Consider the following 24198-nt stretch of genomic DNA (forward strand, 5'->3'; position numbering starts at 1 on the left):
TGGAAGTTTGAAAGTAACCCCAATATTTCAACCTGCACGGTAAAGTCTCCGTCATGCTGATGTCCACCTGCTCAGCATGCGTAAAGGCATTCAGCCATCATATAGCCATCATATAGCCATTCATATAGCCAATCGGTGGAAGCAACTCAATTAACTTCGGTGTGGGGTTGGGATGCATCGCCAAATTTGAAGGCGAACTAGCGGAGATTTTGTTTCCAAGCGATACGGCGCCCGAACCGTAACGGTATTGTTGCACTCTTTCGCGATGAAGGAGGATTTGTAGTATTTTTATTAAATTAATGATTAAACCGATTTTATTTCAGTGACTTAAAATGGTATTTTTCATTTTCATGTTAGGCTAGTTTAATGCAAGACAGCCGCAAGTGTAGTCCTCTGTATGCTTTCGTGATCGTGTTTTGGACGAACGACAAACACATTTCATAGGTTAGAAATTGGCAGAAGAGGGCGGCACTTTACTTTAAAGCACTGTTTTCAGAGGCTCTGAGGAGGAATAATGTCACTTACTGCTGTTTTGTATGAAACTGCGTCATTTTTTCTGCACTTAGGGTTTTTATACCTTTCGTTTTAATGAAAATAAGATGAAAGTTGCTACGATAGTTATTTTAATGGATTCAGCTAAAAGAAATAAGACGAATTCTGAAGGCGACTAGATTTCGAAAATTTGAACTTACTGGTCTGTTCGCTATCACGGCAAAATAACGCCGTATGATCGCTCGGGCGTTGCCAAATTGGTGCGGTGGCGTTTGCGGACGTGGCGTTTGCGGATTCTAAGAATCGGGTGGCGTTTGCGGATTCTCATATTTTGACGGTGGCGATTGCGGACATGCGGAACAGGGCCGGTGGACTTTGCGGACCGGAGAATTTCGGCGGTGGCGATTGCGGACGGAGGGGTAGGCACCTACATATGCTGCCCCCCACCCCTGCGCTGTATATTAAAGAGAAAAATTACCGGAGAGGCTCTGGATTCCTTGCCGTGGATGTAGAATGAAAACAATATTAGTATTAAACATTAGTATTATATTAGTATAAAAACATATGAGCTGTGAACATACAGTAAATTTTTAAAAACAGGCATATCAGAAATCAAGAAACTGAAAAATCGTCAGTTTCAGTTGAAAATTCAGTGTTGAAAATTCTAGTCCAAAATTACTGAAAGTCAAAAAATTAAAATGTGTTTTAATTTTTCGTTGTAAGATTTCTTAAAGGAAATTTTGAGGAGTTCTCTCTCAAGTTTTCAGAGAAGTCGTTCATTTTCATTCAAATAAAACAAATTTCCAATGCAAAAAAAAAAAAATAAAAATATGCGGATGACGTCATAGCGTCATTTTTGCCTGGGATGTGCTCATAAGGAGATGAAGGCGTTCGTGGTGGCATCCAGTCGAAGTTGGCTGAGTTTTGAATCGACCCAGTTTCGGAATTTGGCAACATTTACGTAGACACCAGGGGTGCCATTTTCGCCGCAGCCGATCCCCCAAGCCACGATGCCAACCTGCACATAATGCTCTGGTCGGGATTGGATTGGGCACACCAATGGGCTACCACCGTCACCCTGGAAAAAAAACAATGAAAATCAGGGTCAGTAGCTATTCTTAAAAGTTGGCAACACTTTTATTCTTCCATTCGAATATACGTGAAACAATCGATTCTTGGCGAGGCACCTTGCCTCACCTAAAATCGATATTATCAATGGATTTAAATGGAAAGAAAACAGTGTTGCCAACCTGCAAAATTTCTACTGATCAGAGTCGGAGTATTGTTAGTCGTATTGAGTGAGAAAAAGAAACCCGTATAACTTTTCTCCTATAAAAAATAGAAAACCAAGCGAAAATATCTTGAATATGGCAATAGTCGTTAAAACTGGTCTTCATGATGGAATAAATCTTCAAACCTTTTTTTCTCGATTCGACTCTATGCGATGCTTTTGAACTCGGGCCAATCATGCAGCTCAACAAAAAACAGGTTTCGTGTCAAAATTATCGATTTAAATTTTCTAATCTCTCAAAAACATTCGTTAAAGAATTTCATTTCACATAAATGGCACCAATAAGTGGACTATATTTTGCAATGATAAAAGTAATTATCTCTGAGACCTCGTCTATGAAAGCACTTAATTGAATACAGGAACTAATGGCAAAAATATTGTTCAAAAAATAAGCCAGAAATAGCAGTTTCCTACGGGAAAATTTAGTCGGACAATCAAACTTCATTTTGCAATTAGGAACTACAATTTCTAATTCGTCCGTAAAAGCACTCATGTGCATAGAGAAACTAATAGTACATATACATATTGTTTCTAAATTCAGCCAGAAATTGTTGTTCATAATATCAAAATGCAGTCCAATCAATCACAACTTGCGTCGCGGTCAAATTGCATACCCCACGGAATGAAGGAAATTTATGTCTGTGAGAGTATGCGTGGCTTGACTGTCGATTTGGTGCGGCTCTGCAAGTTTGCTCCTCGCTTAAAGAACTATTTTAAGTTTGTCAAAACATCTTGATTGCCGGAGAGCTATCGATACAATTACTGAATATCTGTACAGGAGGACTATTCTCATAATTTAAGTTTTATTTCGATACCTTGCACGCATCTTTTCCTTTTTCTCCACCAGCACAGATAAAACTCTCGTGGAGCCTGAAGCGTTTTCCAAGTCTGGTTTGTTGCAGAGCAGCTTGGCAAACATCCCGTGGCACCGTTGGCATCTGTACTTTCTTCAAAATTACTTGATATTTGCCTTCTTTGCCTGAAAGCCGGAAAAGCAGGTTGAATGTACAGAGGGTGTGACTGCAAATGAATGCATTTGACCGGAAAAATTTCGACATTAGAAATAGCAGGGAACATTTAAGACATGTCATTCGTGTATTTCTTTCATTTTTGACGGCTAAATCTGAAATTGACGTTTTTCCTTTATCGTGCACCGATTTGCAAGAAAATATAGCAACAGAACGATTGTAAAGACAGGGGAACTCCGTTCCCATGCCAATTAAAGTAAAAACCAGTCAACGGCGTTACATGGTGAAATTGGTATTGAAAATCTATTTTAGATTTTCTATCTTAGATTTTAAATAGCAATTTCACCATGTAACGCCGTTTGCTGGTTTTTATTTCAATTTCTTTTTTATTTTTAATTCTATTTTAGCAGTTGATAATGGTGCCGTAAGGTACCGAAACGTCCTGCCCTTTTATTTTGTATTTTAGCCTTGTTTTCGCATTCTCCTGTGTTTTCGATATTGTCGTTTCCGTTTCGGGCTGCTTCTGCATTCTCTTTATTTTCCACTGTAACGGGTAAACACGATAAACCGTGCGCAGGCTGTCCTTGAACCCATGCCGAAATTTAAGTACGTGATGATATTAATTGATCACTAATGAGAATGAGAGTAATATTTTCGGTTGTTATCTATTGACATTTAAGCGCGGCGCAGTTGTGGCCTTTTGCATATTACGCGGAAAACGGCTCTCAAATTTGAAGACGAAGTACTCAACATCTTTTTAATTTTAGTCGAATTTACCATAGTTTCAGTTCTGGTTTTAAGGTTGAACTGATGTCAGCTAATTTGCCGTATGCGGACGCGGATACCCAAAATTATTTGTGTAACATACTATGGTGATTCTTTACAACCTGCCGTGAAATTTTGTCTGCAAGTCAACTCAGAGAAAACTAACAGGTATGTTCCAGCCTATTTACAAAAGGTGGATCTGCAGCATTTTGGAGAACTATTCGATAATCGATCGATCAATCGATAATTAGTGTATTTTGGCGTATTTCGAAATGTGCTACTTGGGTGAATATCGCCAGTAATTTTGCCTTCCGATCTGCGATATTTAACGCAAGCGTGCTGAAACTGATTCAAAATACATCATGATTAAATTATGTGTAAAAAATCCGATGTACTGTAGCATGGAGTACTTCTTGGAAATTTTTAAGAAATAAAAACTAGAAAACCAGAAACCATGAAAAGCCAGAAATTGACAAATTGATCACTTGCTTATCAACTCGTTCTCATTTGAAATTTTTAAAGCTCATCGCTAGACGTGCCTGGCTTGTCTTACCTTCCACTAATTCTTGCCCGTTTTAGAATTTCATAAACATGCGTGCGACTTGGGTCCATATTCACTGTAGTGTCTATCCTTAAACAACTCTTTGCCTTAAGATGCCTCATAAAGTTTACATCTTAACGTAATTAGGTTTATGGAAATCCATAACGAAGCATCATGAAGAAGGATTATTTTAACGATTCTCTCGTAAAGTCCAATTATACAGGGTGTTCATAAAGTAACTAAAAAGTGTCTATAACTTTTCAACAAAAAGAGATATAGGGTTCCGGTTTGGACCACTGTTCATGTTCATTGTGGCAAGGGGCTGATTTTTTCAGGGGGCTTCCTTTGGAGGGCCCCATTAATGAGCCCCCCTGAAAAAATCAGCCCCTTGCCACAATGAACATGAACAGTGGTCCAAACCGGAACCCTATATCTCTGTTTGTTGAAAAGTTATAGACACTTTTCAGTTACTTTATGCCCACCCTGTAAAACTATAGAAATAGAGCCTTGCCATGGATATTATTCACTTGAATTATGAAAAATAACGGAAGAAAAAAATCATATAAATTTGACAAATTTTACGGTTGGTATAAACCGACTCAAAAATTTTCAATAGCTGGGAAGCTCCCGAGATTTGTGTGAATCGCCCTTTTACATGATGCTATGTTCAGGCTCTCTTTCAATCAAACTTAATTACAATGTAAATCATATAAAATCTCTAAGGAAATTAGGTGTTTTATGAACGGCTATGAAAACAGCATTAAATTGCACGGAGTTTTATGCGAATTTTTTTTTTTTTTTTTTTTTTTTTTTTTTTTAAATAAACAAGTAAGAATCAATGGCAGATGACACTCATCGAATCAAGCTAATCATGTCAAATGATGGGTCTCACAGTTGAATCAAAATGGCAACAAATTAAAAGTTGACCGCCGTACCGTTCACATATTTAGAAGCTTCCAGGCACACTAGATATTTTTCACAGGTTGGCGCAAGCACTTCAAACGCAAAATTTGCGTTGAGTTCATGCAAAATGGGTGCTATGATTGGTAACCGAAGTACAAAAAAGAAGCACTCTCCCATCTATCATAAACTACTGCACTATCATATACGAAGTGCAGATGTGCGCAGATTCTTCATTGAAATCATCTCAGGTGACGGAACGTAAAAGTGTTGGAAGTCATTATGATTCATTCAAGGAAACCTCGAGGTAGCAAAACGCACTTTAATATTCCTGGGTTGAATGGCAAAAGCGACCTAGTAAAAATGTACTATTTTACAGTACTCGCAATACCTACCATATTGTGTGCTATTACAAAAGAAATATTTTGAAGATATTCATTTTAGTTTGAACCCCCGATACTCAGATTTCCCTTAGCTCTCCCTCTCTAGCACTGTGTAACTGTCAAATTTTTGGGCTTATTGTGGAGTAAAAGATTTTGACGAACACATTAGCGAAATCCATAGACATAATATGCACGAGCAACAGTGCCTAATGAAAAGTCAGCAGCACTTACAATGAAAGTCAGATTTCCCGATAATTGCCGGGTCAAAAGCTTAATTGGACGTATTTCTGCCAAAAGGAACTATGTGCATTAAGACATGAGCCCTGAGACCCATAAGAATATACGCACGCGTAACAGGGCTCACGTCATAATGCACATAATTTCATTTGACAGACATACATCCAATTGATTTATTGGCCTGCTCGCGTTGATGATGCTCTGAGAAGCCAACTTATCAATGAAGGTCAGTGTGATAAAATATAACCACCATAAACAAATGTATACGGGGTGATTCAGGTGCGAGCGATTACATTATGACTATGGAAAAGGATCTATAAATAGGGTGTCAATTCGCAACGGTACCTTATTAATCGAATCTTCAACATAACTTCAAAATGGGAAATATCGATGATCGATCATTTACGCCTCGCCACTAACTTCATCCTCCAAAAAGTATGTTACGAAACTTACTTATTATATTGGTGGAGTCTACACAGCATATCGATAGAAAAACTGCAGAAATGCGTGGCTCGGTCTGCAGTGTAAGTATAGACTTCCTGTTATATCGGATTTCCACTTAGAAAACCACTGAACGCCATTTCTTCTTGAAAACCTCGATGATTTCACTCCTTATGCAAAGAATATTCTGTGAATGATTCAAGTCATAATAGGTACCCTCTTAGAAAATAAAATGGACGCGGAAATTTCGAAACATCGCAAAAGAGATACGAATTTTTGCAGTTTTATCGTTCATAATGTATACTAATGGGACTAATAATAGTAAAAAAAACAAATACTGTATATTCAGTTTCCTCTCTTTGAAATTTATGTCATAAATCGAATTTGACTTTTGAAATATTCAGCTTTAATAACACCGGACCCAAACAGCTATTGAAGGCTTAGTTGAAAAATATTTCATTGTGCCAAAAAAACGTTAGACTTTTTTTGCTGCCTGGCAGTTGGAAAAAGTCCCACTGTGCCCTTCTGCTTGATTCTACATAATTCAAGTGATTCAGAATGTTGCCAACAAACCGTGTTCGAAAAACTAATTTTTCTTATGATACCTATAAGCTCGTAAGAGAAAAGCCTTACGGAAAAAAAATCATTGTAAGATGTCGAGGAAGTCACTTTTTGACGCAAAATGGACTCAAATTACTTTTTCGAACTTATTAATAAATTAGCCGTACCCTTTACACATGTTAAGAATTCAGATTCGGAAGCTATATCCACGCGTGTCGGACATTTAGACGAGTCAGCGTCTCTTATCCAACAACCAAGCTTAAATAATCGCACGGGGCTAACTAAAAATGCAGTTTCTTCCGTTTACATAGTGACCTAGTCGCACGTGTTGCGATAAAACGATTTATCTCCATCCAAGTGCAAGTTATTTCCGAGATTCCGCGATTCCTTGATTGCTGTCCTTTACTTACACGAAATCAAAATAATTCTCATGCGCTCAAAATGAACATGAACTCCCCGTAAAATCATCATAAGTATGCATGTCACATGCTACAATTTTTGTTGGGCGATATAATATATCGACGGTGAAAGTCGGCAATCACATAACTCGGTTTGCGACGTCGCAGACTTCCTGTCATACTTTATTTTTTAAACGGAAAACTACTCAACGGTAATTCTTTAAAACTTCCGTGATTTTTCTTCTATGTGCGAGGAAAATTCTGCAAAAACTTCAAGGAATCATGTCCATTTGTTCTCCTTTACAAAAATAACATAGTTGCGGAGATTTTCAGACACCGCAAACGAGTTATGTGATTGCCGACTTGCACCGTCGATATGAGAAATTCTGTTCTTCCTGTTCTGGCATCATCCAGCGTTCTGGCTTTATGCACCAAAAACACAAAAAATTTCCCTCATTTCTTTTATTTAAAGATAATATGATGGTAGTTGTTTACATATGTATATTACACTAATGCAAGGGGGTACGCTCCCGGCCGCTATACGGCCCAACCTCCAGAGGGTGCTTCACGCTATCTTAGGTCAGTTTGCCGGATCCCTGTGAGTCGGCTGCCCTTTTGGGCCATGAAAGCTCTATGACCTAACCTTAAAATTACCGATATTTCGGTACTCTCCCTTGTACCCATAGAGTGCATAGAGTCGTAATGAAAATGAAAATTCTGACTCCATGTTTTGGTCGACGAGTTCTGAGCCCGATGTGAGCCGAGCTTCGGTCACTTTTTCGATACATGTTCTATCCAAAATGGCGGTGTGGAATACGTAGTAATTTCTATCGTCTTTGTTTACATCGGACGGCCGGTCACCGTGTGTCGAAAACAATCGATTATGCATCGAAAAAGTGGCCCGGCATCACACAGGAGTTACGGAGTTCGGGATCTGGAAAATGCTTAAAAGTGGCGTCAGTTCTCCCACTTACATTACGACGATTCTTACGATTTTATCATTTTAAATTTTACATTTTTAGCTTCTTTCCACTTGAGAATGGGCATAAAACTGGCCCGTAACGTCCTGGTTTGTTTTATTTCTCCTTAGCCTTGTATACCGATTTGTTTTTGTATTTTAATGTGTTTTTATTGTTGTCTACCTTCGGGTTATTGTGTCTCATCTCTCTCCTATCTCTGTATCTATGGAATTAAACAACAACGCCTCGATTTTCTTCCGACTCACTAGAAAAAACAACACATTGGATGTAGAGTCCAGACTCTTGAAAACATTGACAAGAAAAAATACTCTTGATTCAATCAGATTTTTGCTTAAATCAAAAGGAAATCCGCTCAAATTAAGAGGCTTGGTTCTTGATTTAAGCTTAAATCTGATTGAATCATGAAAGCTATTTCCATTTAAACCTTCCGTCACATTCTTACGGCGCAATGATACAACTATTTGAACTCTCCGGAATGCGTGAGGTATAACGCCGCATTTGAAGGCGTTTTCAAAACAGCTTAGTTCCGATACCCGGATTATCGTTTTGCATAGTTCATAATCTTTAGTTATATTCCGTACCACTCGTTTGTTTTTAATTCTCGTAGAAAAACCACCCATTTCCTAAATACAATTCTAGCTGGAGCGCACTTCAGCTATGCATTCACCACTGCAAAAATGTCAAAGGAAATCGACAAGCCCAGCGTGCATGGAGGCTATTTCCATTTAAATCTTCCGTCACATTCTTACGGCGCAATGATACAACTATTTGAACTCTCCGGAATGCGTGAGGTATCACGCCGCATTTGAAGGCGTTTTCAAAAAAGCCAAGTTCCGTTATCGGAATAATCGTTTTGCATAGCTCATATTATTTTGTTTTCATTTCTAACTACTTGCTTGATTATAATCCTCCTATAAAAACCACCTATTTCCTAAATACAATTCTAGCCGAAGCGCACTTAAGCGGATTCATGACTGCAAAAATGTTAACGGAAATCGAAAAGGCCAGCGTGCATGGAGGCATTTCCATTTAAATCTTCCGTCACATTCATACGGCGCAATGATACAACAATTTGAACTCTCCGGAATGCGTGAGGTATCACGCCGCATTTGAAGGCGTTTTCAAATCAGCCAAGTTCTGATACCCGGATTATCGTTTTGCATAGTTCATATAATTTTTTTTTCCATTTCTAACCACTTGTTTATTTTTAATCTTCGTATAAAAACCACCCATTTGCTAAATACAATTCTAGCTGAAGCGCACTTCAGCTATGCATTCACCACTGCAAAAATTTCAGAGGAAATCGACAAGCCCAGCGTGCATGAAGGCAGGCCCGCTACAAGGGGAAGATACTGGGTCTCTGGTACCGGGCCCCGGGCCCCGGAGGGGGCCCGTGGTACCTGTGAAAAACCACTACGAATTCACATGCAACCCTTGTTTCGTAAGAAAAAGTGAAAAATTTACCCTAAAAATTTCGCAAAAGGTGAATAGATTTTCAGAAACACGCTCGGGCACTGTAGAATTCTTCTTAAATTTTTAAAGAAGTATAATTGTTGGACAATTTCTATCTATTTTCAAGATTTTCAGTACAGAGGGATATTTTTAGTAACTGCGTTTCATTTGCTTCCGTCGTGAGATGCTAAGAGTCCCCAGTCTGGGCATCCTCGACTTCAATGGCTCATGGCTCAACTCCCTTGCCATAGACAAACGAAGGGGGAATCCAGGGGGGCCTGGCCCTATTAGAACTGAAAATAGTATCATATGCCCCCCCCCCCCCAAAAAAAAAAGAAATACAAATTTTCCAGATGTTTTGAATGCAACAATTCGCAAGTATTTTGTGCTGAAAGTATAAAAAAAAAACATAATTATTCCGCAGAAATTGATGGAAAAATTCTTTATGGAAGCTTCAAAATGCGGTATAAATTCTAAAATTTCTCGGGGGATGCCCCTCGGACCCCCCCCCCCCCTCCGTGCTTGGGGCCCGGACCTTAAAACTGGTACCAGGGCCCGAGATGGGATGTGGTGGGCCTGGAATCAAGAGTATTTTTTCTTGTCGATATTTTAAGAGTCTGGACTCTAGATCCAATGTGTTTTTTTCCTGGTGCTGGTGAGTTTATTTAGTCGTTGGGATGACGTCATCTTGTACATCTACGACTCTTTGTACTGTATGCTTGAACTTTACACCATTCTTTGTGTTTTCTAGGACTACTTTGACTCTGATTCGACGGCGCAATGGCGGGCGTCCTTACCGAGACCCACCAAACCCTCTTCGACGACGATATCGGAACCTCCATCAAACGCGCAACCTCCACCCTCCTCGAATCCCAGAAAGATGAAGGACACTGGGTGTACGAACTGGAGGCCGATGTCACACTCACGGCTCAATACGTCATGCTGGTACACTTTCTCGGCGAACCACCCAACATTCTCCTGGAGCAGAAGATCTCTCGCTACCTGCGCCGCCTCCAGCAGGAGCAAGGCGGTTGGCCCCTCTATACCGGCGGTCCGCTTAACATCAACACCTCCGTCCAGGCCTACCTCGCCCTTCGCCTCATCGGAGATCCACCTTCCGCGGAGCATATGACACATGCTCGCAGCGCCATCTTGCGGGCGGGCGGTGCAGAGGCCTCGAACGTCTTCACGCGAGTGCTTCTCGCACTTTTCGGCGTGGTTAGATTTTAAATCAGATTTTGCATCGGAAATATTCAGCACCACCGGTTACATCAGCTGGCAATCGGAAACATTCTTTCAATTGGACGTATTTCTACCGAGCAGACCTATGTGGAGGTGAGAAATATGGTGTGCTCGTTAGTTCTCTGGCCGTAAGAGTGAATGAGAATAATAAAGCGCCAGTGACGTCAGCGGCAATGATCAAGCGCACGCGCAAGGGGGAGATCGTCGTCGGGGCGCTGTAACTCATGAGCCCTGTCCACAACGCTCTCTTGCCATGCCCACGGCTCAGGCATCTCGCATTCAGTTGGCACATAGGTCTGTTTGATAGAATGAAAAATCCCGCTTTTTCAATTCTTCAAAAGGATTCACGCCCACTTTTACACTGCTTCTTATGCAGCTTTCTAGAACACACCCCATATTTCTCAGCTGCACATAGGTCTGTTTGGTAGAAATACGTCCAATTGTGCTGAAGTTACAGCATTGAGTGAATATGTATCGGAATTGCATTGAAAACAATCGGAGTGACATGAATTAGGAATAAAAAACGAATGTTACTCCGCAAGAAGGGTGGATTCCTTACTACACATAGAATACATCTCTCCGTTAGGTTGAAAGTGTGAGAGAGGTCAAAAGGAGATATCATAATCATCGCTGCGGCATTTATATCTCACACCGGGACGTTTTAAATTTGCGAGAAAATGCGCTTTTTGAACTGCGTATTTCTGAGTTATTGATTTGCTTTATTTTAATTGGACGTATTTCTGTCAAACGGAACTAAGCGGCATAGGGGGAGGAAGGTAGAGGGGGACTTTGATAGCGGCGGAACCGGGCGTCGGGCTCATTCCGTCCTACAATCGCAATGCTTTTCCATGGCGCTTAGTTCCATTTGACAGACCGCGCTGTCCGGCCCTCTAAATTCCGCAAAAGGAACTCAAATTGGCGCTTAGTTCCGTTTGACAGAAATACGCCCAATTTGCGTATGACCGCATTTCCACGAGATGTTTTCATGGGATTTGTCCCAAATTTGTATCGCATGAATGAAACTTCTGGGATTTTTCCCAGTTACCGACTCCACGGGATGGGGCTCTCACGTTCCTGCGACCAATTGGCGCGGGATAAAAAATTAGTGAAAATCGAGTTTTCAACCGGGACTAAGATATTAATTAAACACGATCAACAATTAGACAAATTATTTTAAATAAACAAACACGAAAAAATCGAGCGAACAACAAAATATCGCAAGTTCTCTTTCACTTCATCTTCCTCTCTCAGTTGTTTGTCTTAGAGGTCCAAGGACCGTACTTGATACCGGGAAAAATATTGATTAACTCAATATTTCTCCTAACTTCACAAGTGGGATTTTTCCCTGGGACCAATTTCCCCTACTACCTCTTTCAATCTTTTGTGACCTTTCAATTATTTCTGCCCTTTCATCTTCCTTTATTAGTTTTGTGAATGTAGGCCTTTGGTTAGGGACCTGTCCCCCCATACCACCTTCTTCATTCTCTAATAAATCTTCCAGTAATTCAAAATAATAATAATAAAAATCTCGTGAAACGGCCCGTGGAGACAAGGCCTATCGTACTCGACGCGTCATTCACCTTTGGAAAAATAGTTAGTTAGTTAGTTAGTTAGTTAGTATAATTTTAAGACATTCAGCGTCTCAGGCTATTAACGTCTTTACAGATAATTTTGAAAATGGGAGTATATACGAAACTTTAGATTTTTGAATTAAGAGAGGTGAAGAGTTACAGAATTTTGGTTGTAATATTGGGTTCATCGCATGTAAGTGGGTTCGTATTTCTGTTGATTGTAGGGGAGTAGATCTTTGATTGGAGATATCGGTGGGCAGAGCAGTCCATAAGTATGTATTTGATGGTTAGAGGTGATGAATTACAGAAGTGACAGATGGGTTGATTTTCTTTAGAGATGATATGACTATTCGCAAGTCAAAGTTCTTTCATGGTTTAGTGACTCATCAACACACTATTACTTTTTCATACTGTGTGTATTTTGTTTCTCTCAAGTAGATCCCGTGGGATGTGATCCCGATGATCCCGGTGGAGGCCATTCTTCTTCCTCAATGGTTCCCGTTCCACGTCTCGAACATCTCCTTCTGGGCCCGGACCGCACTGGTGCCGCTGATGATTCTCCGGGCGGAACAACCGGTCCGCCCGGTCGTAGGGATCAAAGAGTTGTTCCACTGCAAACCGGAAGAGGTGGGCCCACTTCTCCCCTCGCTCCATCAGAGCGCGGCCTGGTTCTCCTTCTTCCAGGCGTTCGACAAGGCGTTGAGGCTCGTCGAGCCGATTAAACCGGCGTGGCTGAAGCGACACGCCGTCGACAAGGCAGTCCAGTTTGTTGACGAGAGGGTGGAGACAGATATAGGTGAGTGGGTTGATAGAGACGATTTTCCCCGGTTCTAGTCGAGTACAGAGATGGAAAGTGAAATTTCATAAGGCTCGAATAAATTTCACAGAAGTTGGATTTTATTAATTTTTTTTAGAATTATTGATTAAACCTTTGGAGGTCTGAAAGCGTTTCAGATGGTCTTTCTGTTAATGCTGCGGTATTGTGCTAGTCTACTGAAGGTGCCAGACACAAAGAGGGGGCAAAAAGGGGATTTTAGAGAAAAGAACCCCAACCTAACCTCTGAACTAAACGAACATATTTGCAACGTGCGAATGTTTTAGGCTTGGGGTAAAAAATTTCAAAATTTAGAATCACTGTTTCTAGGCGTTTCTTAGCCTCCTGGATGTATCCCCAAAAATTTCAAGAAATTTCATGAAATTTCGTAAAATTTCACTCGAATAGATTTCATGAAATTTTCCATCTCTGGTTGAGTATCTTTAGAGGGAAACTACGGCCGTGGAGGCTCATAGAAACCTTAAATCCCAAAAAATGGCGGCGATTCCAAGTCGGAATGAATCGTATTCAATAGTGGTTCGATGTATCGTTTGGTTCAAAACAACAGAACATAACTTCAAGCAAAAATGTTGGGATTTAAGTATAAGAAAAGCTGAAAGTGAAAAAATTCCTAACAATTGCACTTTTCATTGCCATTTTATACTCATTAGAATAAAAAATCTATCACAAGAAACCCGTTCCCTCAGATTTCTAAATTGACTTTTGGGGCTATGTTTATTCCTCCTCAAAATTGTCTATTATTTAAAGAAGTGTTGTTTTACATTCTTAGGTGAGAACTTATTAACTTGTTTCCGCAAATCGGCCCTTATTGCCTTTTCAAACTCTTTACATTGCAACTATTTATTGGCAAAATAAACGCTGCCTCTTTTCGTCAAAATTTTCTTCCGATATAAGTATCTTTATTACGGATGAAAATTAATTCGCATCAGCTTCTGCTTCTTGCCCTCATTTACTTTTCGATACAATAATCTAATCTTGTATCATCGTTTCTAATCTCGTCAAACCTAGTGCGGCTGCCGGTCGGCGCGAGACGCATGAGCGCCTTCGAGACTGCAGAAATACTTCACGCATTGCGCCAAACACCAGTAGGGTCGCCGGCCGGCGCGAGACACATGAGCGCCTTCAAGACTGCATGAATACTTCACGCATTGCGCCAAACACAGTGCGGCCGCTGGTCGGCAAGAACCTCCTATACATACATATATTGATTTTCCCTGTTCTAGAGCTAATTTGACTGGACTATTAGTATGGCTCATTTCTAGTGATGGTTCAATGTTCAAGGGTTCTATGACCATCACAGCCAATATTAGGAGAAACGTAATCCGGCCTTGTTTCAACTTTTCTTTCGAATCTGATAGACAGCTCATCGGCAGCATAACGTTGAGCATTGCGAGTTCATGTTTTGCGTAAAAAATTGATATTTTGGCGAAAAGTGTGTGTGTTGTGAAGGAATTTCTTTTGACGACTACCCACTTCTGTGCATCCCAATCCTGATCTTAATGCAACTATCTCCTCTGGGTAATTACATGTGGAGGGTGGGAAGAGGGATAAAAAAATGCCAACATGTGACGCAAAGGTGATAATTTAAAAAAAGTACTCACTTCGTTAAAAACAAATACAAGTAACACAAACGATACTTCAACAACTATCAAGATCAATACGGGTCAATTTGACCCAACCTGGAACTTTGAGTGTTAAAAAAGTCCGGGGCATATAAGGGTTTATATTGAATGCAAAAACGTTGCATTTGAACAGATCGTATTATTTTCGTAAATCTACATAAAGACATTGATACTACTAAAACCCGATTCTGTAACGAGCACAACTGACCAGTAATGATCAGTAGTGCGAGGTTCAAGTGCCGCGTTTTCCTCATTCGCCCGTTGAAGCCAGAAGTTTGCGGTGTTGGCCAAGTAACGAGCAAAATCTGACATCGACGAGTAGAATTAATTCAGAACGGAGAATTTGCAGGTGCCTGAAATTTTGTAAATATTTTTGCAATGAAACTGCTGGGAAAATTGAGCACGGGGATATCCTTGGTATCTCAATTGAAAAATTATCCGAGAAAATATAAAAAAATAAACTAATCTGCTAAAATTAATGGGTTTAAATGGAAAATGCCGCCAGATGACGTCACGAAGCGGTACATTTTCTCTCTTTTAAATCCATTTTCCTCCTATTTCCCATTTCAGTTGAAACTTATGAAAAATACTGCGAACTCAGCTCATTAAGCACTCTCAGATAAAACGATACAATTTCTCCATTTGTGGACGTATTTGTCACTTGGTTTGCTGCTTTGCGAGTACCGCAAAGTTTTGAGGCGCATTTTTTTTTGCCGTGCTAAGGAAAAACGCCGTATGAAAAATCGAAAGTAGCCAAATGTCTTCAGATTAAACATGTATTTTTTAAGGAAGTCACTCTTACTTTTCCCTGAAATTTTTCGATTTGTAAGTTTAAATTGCAAACAAAATTGACTGAAAAATTTGAAGAAAAATTATGACAATTTTGCCAGTAAATTCGGTTTTTATCGAAGGAAATTTGGCAACGCCTGAAGGCCAATACGGCGTTTTTCTTTAAAACGACAGTTTTGATGTCTGTTTTCGCTGTTATCTGGGGAAACACTGAATCTCTCGTGATCGTAGCGAATAAAACGCTGGGTGCAGAAAGGACATTTCTTGGATGGGATGTCTCAAAATCTCCGCTATCATTTCATCCGTTATGATTAAAATAAATGTATGTAATTTTTTGTGACTGTTTCCGAATATTCTTTACGATTTCAAAATGCTGAAAACGTAAAATTTCAGATAATTCACCCAATAGTCTTCTCTCTAAAGGATAAATTAGCACTAAAGATTCTGAAACCACGCAATCGAGAAATGCCCTGTCTGCACCCAACGCCTCAAATATGCATGTCAATTGGAGAAAATACGGCATCATTTGACATTCTCGCAAAAAACTAGCAGCTGGCTCGGGATAATACAATGGAACGTTCGATGAGTGCAGACGAGTTGCGTGTATGGTGGCAAATATCCCGTTAAAATTTTTAATTTTTTGTTCGATATTTAATAGATTTTGAGGTAAGCTCGGCTATGCGCCCGAAGCCGTATGATCTGTAACAGAAATACCAGCTTTCAGCATGTGCCGAACCTGAGTCCCATTTCAAATATTTTTGCAAAACACGAATCCATTACGTTTGAAGGCACATTTTTGCTGTTTTAAACCCAAGAAATCTACGTTGTAAACTATAAAATAAAATCTGAAAGTGTATGGACGCAGAATATTGCACCCTTTTAGTCAACTCGAAGGGTGAATTTTTCTGCCAGTCTATTTTAGTTTTATGTGAGGTTTTCCGGAAGAATTTATTGGGAACAAACAGCTGAAATTCGTCTCGAGGCGTGATGGATCTTTCTTGTCAAAAAGAGAAATTTAGCAATTATTAATTACTGAATTCTCGGAACGTAGAGAGTGCACTTACTTGACAGAGATTTCCCGGATTTTTTTAAAAGTAATGTATTGCACAAAGTACGACTTCAAGGTTGTTTTTAAGCACCCATTTGAACGCGCATCGCCGAGAAAGGCAAGGTAGCGTTTCAAAATATCCGACCGGAATGTTTGTTTCCGTGGTTGGATCGGTCCGTCTAGTCCGTACTCTCCCCACACTGAAAAAAAATTCTCGGCGTTTTCACCACGGTCCGTTGGTACCTTTACCAGCTCACTTTTTTTACCAATTATTGATAATTTTACGAAGACAGACTGGTAAGCTTACCTGAAAACCGGTATTTTTATTGGTTTTTTTTTTCAGGTAAGAATACCACTTTTATTGGTAATCAATTCCCGGTAACTTTGCCATTTTATCTCGGTAATTCTACCACAGTCGATAAAAAATATTGGCGACTTTACCAAGGTCCAGTAAAATTACCGAGAAAATTCAATAATTTTACCGACATTTCTCGGTAAAATTACCAATTCCATGAATGGTAATTTTACCAGGAAAAAACTGGGATCAAATAGAACCCTGAATTCTTGGTAATTTTACCCTTTTTTAGTAAATACACCGAGATTTTTGTTTCAGTGCATATTGGTACTCTATTTCTTGCTACATATTAACCTAAAAGCTTCAATCCACGCACTAATTTCATTCCAGGCCTGGGCGGAGCTTTCATAATGACGATGAACGCGGTGATAATGTACGACGTCCTCAAGCGTCCCCGCGATGATCCGAAATTCACCATCGCTCGAGACTACATCGAGCACCTCCTGGTGGTCCGTGAAGACGAGGCCTATTGCCAGCTGTGCGACTCGCCGGTGTGGGACACGGTGCTGGCCGCCTACGCACTCCTGGAGACGGGCGAGCCGGACGCCGAGGTGGCTGCCCGCCGTGGGTTGGACTGGCTCCGCAGCAAGCAGATCACCGAGGTTCGCGGAGACTGGGCTTGGCATCGACCCCAACTCCGACCGGGTGGCTGGGCCTTCCAGTACGAGAACCCCTATTACCCGGATGTCGACGATACGGCTGTTGTTGTCGTTGCCATGCAGCGTGCGGATCGTCTCAATGAGAAGGTAAGACGGAGCAAAGAGACCCTCCACTGGTATCTTTGCAATGGTGGAAGCTTTTATAGTCGGGACTTCAGCATTCTACTGCTGACTTACCTACATGGTTGATGTTTAACAACGTGTTGGCAGTTTCGTTTTGCAAACAAGTCGAAAATGGCCGAAGTTTGCGAAACTTGTTTGGCTCATGACGTCACCCGAAGCTCATCATCCACCATGTAGGTAGGCCAACAGCCGAAATTGAGGTGATGACTGTTGCTCCCAAATAATTATCCATAAAGAACTGTTGAATCCCCAAAAGTAAAATCTTCCACCTGTCGCTAGGAGGCTAGTGGAGGGTGTCTTGTCTCTGGAGCAGAGAGACCCTCCACTGGTATCTTTGCAATGGTGGAAGCTTTTATAGTCGGGACTTCAACATTCGATGGAGATGTTGCATGTGTGAGGGATTTGCGATTTGATCATTCATTCATATGTAAAAGTTCGCAAAAAACACGATAGTGCCACCGGTTTTCTCTGAAATCAACCCCTAAGCTCAAAAACAGCTCTCAAGTTGAGGCCAAAATGGAGGGGAGTTCAGTGGCGTGGCGTCCATAGGTTCGCAGTGTTCGCCGAACACCCTAAAATATTTTGAAACAATTAATAAATTATGGCTAAGAATGTGGGAAGCAATACAGAATTGTGAATAGTAGATCGCAAATAAGTATCGGGCGCTTGGCTTCCGACATCGGCATGTGGCGCGGCGGAGAGAGAAAATCCTGTGACGCGTGGTCCGCACCGGCTACCGAACCTGGATGATCTGCGTACGGTGAGGAGAGAGAACCTGGGTGCAATGATGAAGGGGCAAAGGGTACACGAGAGAGGAGAGGCACCGGCGCGCGGCGCAGAGCGGAGCGTGAGCATTGGGTTCGGAGACGAGTGCGGACCGCGCTCGCGGAGGAGAGGAACACAGCAAAGAGAAAAGGGAGGGGAAAAGAACGAGAGAGGAGAGCCGCTCATCAGTCCAGCTGTTTCCTATAGCAGTGGTCCGCAGGGGTTTGCGAACCGCCGAATTTCCTCTATGCCGCGATTCGCTCTCCGCTTCCCCCCCCCCCCCCCCCCCCTGCGCCTGCGGGCCGCAGCTCCCAGTTTCCCAGTCTCCCTCTCCCACCTCTCTCTGCAGGTGCGTGTTGCGAAAATACGTTATCATTCAACAAAATAAATTACTGGAAAACGATCAGTAAAAAGAACAAAATTTCAATGACAATTTACCGGCACAATTTTCAGCAGAAAGGGTTAAAATCGTGTTCTTGCGGCTTCACTTTTAAAAAAGTTTCCGGGGGAGGCCCCCCGAACCCCCTTTAAGGAAGGGGAGTGAACCTTTCTGAGCCCCCCTCGTCCTTAAGTTAACACTCCTACCGAACGCCTACCGGATATAGTCACGCCACGCCACTGTATCCCACGCTATTCTGAGAGTCCACCTCTACATCAAGACAAACTCTCCATGCAAAGATAGGGAGCAAATACATTGACAGGGCTGCCACTTTATTTGGGGACTCCAACACTGAAAACAAGGCAACCTTGCTAATGTATTTGTTCCCTATCTTTGCATGGAGAGATTGTTTTGATGTAGAGGTGGACTCTCAGGGTAGGGTGGGATATCCCCTCCATTTTGGCCTCACTTTGAGAACTTTTTTTGAGCTTGGGAGATGATTTCAGAGAAAACCAGTGGCACCATCGTGTTTCTTGCGAGCTTTTACATACGAATCAATGGTCAAATCGCAAATCCCTCACACATGCAACATCTCCATTGCTGACCTACCTGATAATTTTACCTTGGTCTTCCCTGATCACGTTGATTTTTAGACTTTGACGATAGTTATTTCGGCGGGTGCACCCTACAAATTTTTTAATGAGTTTTTTTAATATTAGTGTTTTACCATGTAATGTTCGTTTTACGGATGTCGCACATTCAAACATTTTTAGTGCGGTAACCTGATGATGATCTTAAACAGATCGAAATAGCTATCGTCGAAGTCAAGTCGAATAATCAACGTGACCGGGTAAAACCGAGGTAAAATTATCAGCTACAATGCATCCCGAAAAATACAACTTCAACCTCAAATTTTGCTGACCTACCTACAGGGTGGATGGTTAGCAACGTGTCAGGAGTTTTGTTTTGCAAACGAACCAAAGTTTGCCAAACTTGTTTGGCTCATGACGTCACCCAATAGTTTTGTCGCTGTAACAGACAACACATTTTTTGGTCATATTTTTAGTAGTTATGATAATCCCTCGAATTTTTTTGCATTAATCTACACAGGGTCACGTTTCATAACGCTTTTCAAAGATTTATCATTTCTACTAAAAACGTGACCGAAAAATGTGTTGTCTGTTACGGCAACAAAACTATTCCAGTTAGCGTGAAACCACCGTTAAGTGCTTAGGATGGACTTGATGTCCGAAATGTACATACACTATAAGAACTTGTAATATACAACATGGCGTGTGAGGGCGAGACTTTCGTTTTTCAATTTAATTTCGTTAATAAACACGCAAAATGTGATACAGTAGACTCTGGACTATCCGGCTTCGTATTATCCGGACTCTGGATTATCCGAATCGATTTTGCAACCATGTAACGACGTACGCATTCCGATAAGTGAGCGGATCCGCGGAGAAGCGGTCGCAAGGCATATTGGCGCCTGCAAGGCTACAGGAATACTGCACGCATTGCGCCAAACAGTGAGGTCGGCGTGGAACGCATTAGCGCCTACTAGATTGCATAAATACTTCTCGCATTACGCCAAACGCAGTGCAGTCGGTTAGTCAGCCTTTAACACACATTAGCAGCTACAAGACTGCATGAATACGTCACGCATTGCGCGCTTTAATCGTTGTATTGTAATTTATCGTCGTCGGCTACCATTCATAATCACCATTGAGTCGTTCAATCTGGCGTTAACCTTTTAAATTCGTGTTGGTATGTACATGATGTATACATAATAAGAATACTGTGGTGTTGGTTGGTGGTGTTTGTGTTTACTATTATTATCTGGATTTCTTTTTCATTCGGATCGGGCTAGAGTACCTATATAGGGAGAGTATGGGCAGATCGCTTCATGGAGGGCTTAGGGCCCAAAAATGCAGCCACCCTTCTAACCAACTTCTAACGCACAACATTTCACTGCTAGTCTGCAGATTCCAGTTCTAACCAAGATGGCTAAGAATGTACATAAATGAGCGTTCTTCCGCAAAAAATAGTAAATTTAGGCAAAAACTAAGTCAAATACGTGCTTTATAAACGATGGTTCGTCATAATTGTACTAGTAAATCTCTCTGGATAATTGAAATTCATAGGTTGGCTGCATTTCTGGGCCCTAACTTCATTCGCAGAGGCATCGGTGAAGGCCTGATGGATTTTCGGAGTTTCACATCTGTCTATACTCTCGCTATATAGGTACTCTAGATCGGGCCCGGCACCAATTAATCCGGATAATCCAGGGTCTACTGTACCTTAATCAGGAACTAATTCTGTCCCTTACTTTCCAGAGAACGAGCCATGAAGACGGCGCCTCGACGTCATCCTACTCAGAATGCATCTCCCGCGCAACCGAGTGGGTTCTGGGCATGCAGACGAGCCTCGGCGGGTGGGGCGCCTTCGAGCCCGAGAACACCAACTCCTTCCTCGAGAACGTCCCTTTCACCGAGTACGGCGCCCTCCTCGACGCGCCCACCTCCGACGTCACCGGGCGCTGCATCTCCATGCTCGCCGCGCTGACGTCACACCCACATGACGTCACCGAGGCGCAGCAACGCGCCATCGACTTCCTCCTGGCCGAGCAAGAGCCCGACGGTAGTTGGTACGGCCGTTGGGGCGTCAACTACACCCACGGCACCTGGAGCGCGCTGGGCGCCCTAAACGCCGTCGGCTTCCCGTTGGACGACGAGAGAATCCGACGCGCGGTGGGGTGGCTCCTGCGGGTGCAGAATGAAGACGGGGGGTGGGGAGAGGACGGTGGGAGCTACGCGCTCGATCACTGTTGTCACGAGTGGGCGCCTAGTACGCCCACGCAGACATCCTGGGCGCTTCTTGGGCTAATGGCCGCCGGGGAGGGCGACCACTCGGCCGTGGCGCGAGGAGTTCGGTGGTTGGTGGGCGCTCAAAGGGAGGGCGGGGCCTGGGAGGAGGAGGCGATCACGGGTACCGCGTTCCCGCGGATGTTTTACCTTCGGTACCACGGGTACCCGAGCTATTTCCCGCTGTGGGCGTTGGCGAGGTACCGGAACTTGAAGCGCGACGGATTGAAGCGGGTTGAACTGGCACTGTGATGTTCCCGTTGAAGAATACATACCGGTGGATCTATACTGCCATGCAACGCAAAAACGCCGTAAACGCCGTTTTACATTTTTTGGAAACAATTGGACCGCGTTAAACAGAAAGGAACCAAGCCACATCAGATATTTCCAAATTTAACAGGGAAATTTCATTTTTTACGAGAGAACGTCTGTGCAGATTCCTTTGAAAATTTTAAGGAATTTTCTCTGTATAATGGAGAAAAATCACTGAAATTTGCACGAAAATCCGCACAACCGTTTTTATGTAAAAAATTAAAGTGTCCGATTAAATTTGGCAATAGCTGATGTGGCTTGGTTCCTTTCTGTTTAACGCGGTGCAATTTATCACAGCAGAAAAACTTGTGTACCTTGGGACAGTGTCTTTACAGAATTCTTTCGCAAATACTATCAAGAGCTTGACCTGAAAATTTGAGATGCATGGGTAAAACATTTTTTGTTTTACAAAGCGTTAAGTTCCAAAAAACGAAGGAAAAGCTTGCTGGATTTACGGCGTTTTTGCTTAGCTCGGTAGTATAGTGGAAGACACCAAACAGCGATGTATCAAGCAACTATTTCAAAAGTATTGGTCTAACTTTAAATTTTCTATATAGAATTGATATGATACGCTTAAGTGAACAATTATGCTGTTTATTCCCCAAAATAAGAGTTTTTAAAACGTGAATCAACGCAGAAAGTATGCGAAAGTGAAAAGTAACAGTGCAATTCGGCTGATCGAATACAAGAATACAAAATTCAGTATTCTCACATTTTCAGCTTCAATTCAAGGTTTCCGATGAAATTCTTGGAAAATAAACACTTGAAATGTGCGTCTTGGCATGATGATTCTGTGTTTTGCCTAAAAATCAAAGTGAAACTAGTAAATCAACACACTGCGTTCGATGTTTTCATTATTTTGTATATAAAACAAGAGCAACCACTGAGAATCAATTGTTGCATCCTCACCTTAGAATAAATAAAGTGCATGGTGTGGCCCTTGGCCAACCCTTTCAATTTGTTTTCTTTTTTTGTAAATCAGTGAAATTTGAAAATATCGTGGTAAAAAAACTGCAAAAATTTGGGAGTTTCCTTCAAAACCATTCATGTGTAAATGTATTTGTTTCGGAAGCTCCTTGCTGTGATGTCTTTTTTTGTACAGTAGCTAAAATGTAATCGATAAACACTCTTGACATACCTCATCTATTTCTAGTGAATATGCCAACACATGTCAGGGTGATATGTGTAATTGTATTGTACTTATTCCTTTCAAGTATAGTAAAGGGAATTTTTGTAATACATGGACATCACTTTGAAAAAATCGTAGCTTAGCAGTGTTTTTCTTACACAAATTTGAATTTTCAAGGGTTTTCAATACTCACTCAGCATTTTCTCTCTCAAAAACCTTCATTTTTTTCAACGTCAAATTTGTCTGAATTTTTATTAAGGCAAAAAATAAATTTGAATCATCCCCTCCTAAAAATATTACGTAACTCTGTGTCCGATATACCTCCGTTCAATTAGCGTTTTGTGATGAGTTATATGGATGAGAAATTTCCACCTTCCGTCGGTGTACATAAAAATGGAGCCATAGTGCCTCCATTGTTATGGATATGCAAGAACGACAGCTACTAAGCATCAACAGCTGCGTCCGTTCCCTAGATTTAAACATTGATTGCAACATTGAAAACATTGATTTATTTGTTGGAAAATTTTTTTGGAAAATTTTTAGCATTCCTTGACGTAGATTCTTGACTTTCTTCCCGAAGCTTAACCTTCAGCTGCGCTCAGCGGGTTTTCCTTGTGCAGTTGTTGACTTTAACAACGCATTTTTAACGCAAGCTAAGATCGTTACACACTGCACTGAAACTATATGGTCAATTTTACCATACTCTGAAACAGTGATACGAGTATATGGTAATAAACACGAGACTCTCTCATTTACCATATTATGGTAAGTATCAGCAGAGTTCTTGTGAATACTACCATAATTCGGGTTATTCCTAAATGGTATCACTGTGTAAAAACTCAAGTAGACTCATAGTAGATGTTATCATACTTTTTTCCAGTGATGCATTGATATCCATACGCTGGAAAAAAAAAAACACTTTGTATCTAGAGTCTAGACTCTTAAAAACATCGACATGAAAAAGTACTCTTGATTCAATCAGAATCTAGCTTCAAGAACCAAGCCTCTTAATTTAAGCGGATTTCGTTTTGATTCAAGCAAAAATCCGATTGAATCAAGAGTATTTGTTCTTGTCAATGTTTTCAAGTGTCTG

General features: G+C 41.3%; 2 protein-coding genes across 2 annotated transcripts in view; one reads left to right on the forward strand and one right to left on the reverse strand.

Annotated features, from left to right (window-relative positions):
• Nucleotides 1-605: 605 nt before the first annotated feature.
• Nucleotides 606-24198, reverse strand: part of LOC109036911 (phenoloxidase-activating factor 2) — a 42348-nt gene continuing 18755 nt past the window's right edge. The window contains exons 4-7 of the mRNA XM_072305334.1: nucleotides 10217-10523; nucleotides 4993-5137; nucleotides 2599-2762; nucleotides 606-1570 (exon numbers count right to left, since the gene is read on the reverse strand). Coding sequence (XP_072161435.1) covers nucleotides 1364-1570; nucleotides 2599-2762; nucleotides 4993-5137; nucleotides 10217-10523 — 823 coding nt within the window. The 3' untranslated portion in view covers nucleotides 606-1363. The remainder of the gene's footprint in view (nucleotides 1571-2598; nucleotides 2763-4992; nucleotides 5138-10216; nucleotides 10524-24198) is intronic.
• On the forward strand, nucleotides 3368-23317 carry LOC109036910 (squalene--hopene cyclase). Its single transcript, XM_019051330.2, has 5 exons — nucleotides 3368-3684; nucleotides 10161-10627; nucleotides 12661-13018; nucleotides 17202-17617; nucleotides 21137-23317. Exons 2-5 carry the CDS (start codon nucleotides 10190-10192, stop codon nucleotides 21914-21916), a joined length of 1992 nt encoding a protein of 663 aa, XP_018906875.2. The 5' UTR covers nucleotides 3368-3684; nucleotides 10161-10189; the 3' UTR covers nucleotides 21917-23317.

Source organism: Bemisia tabaci, chromosome 10 (assembly GCF_918797505.1).
Source record: "Bemisia tabaci chromosome 10, PGI_BMITA_v3".
In the NCBI taxonomy this organism is placed as follows: domain Eukaryota; kingdom Metazoa; phylum Arthropoda; class Insecta; order Hemiptera; family Aleyrodidae; genus Bemisia; species Bemisia tabaci.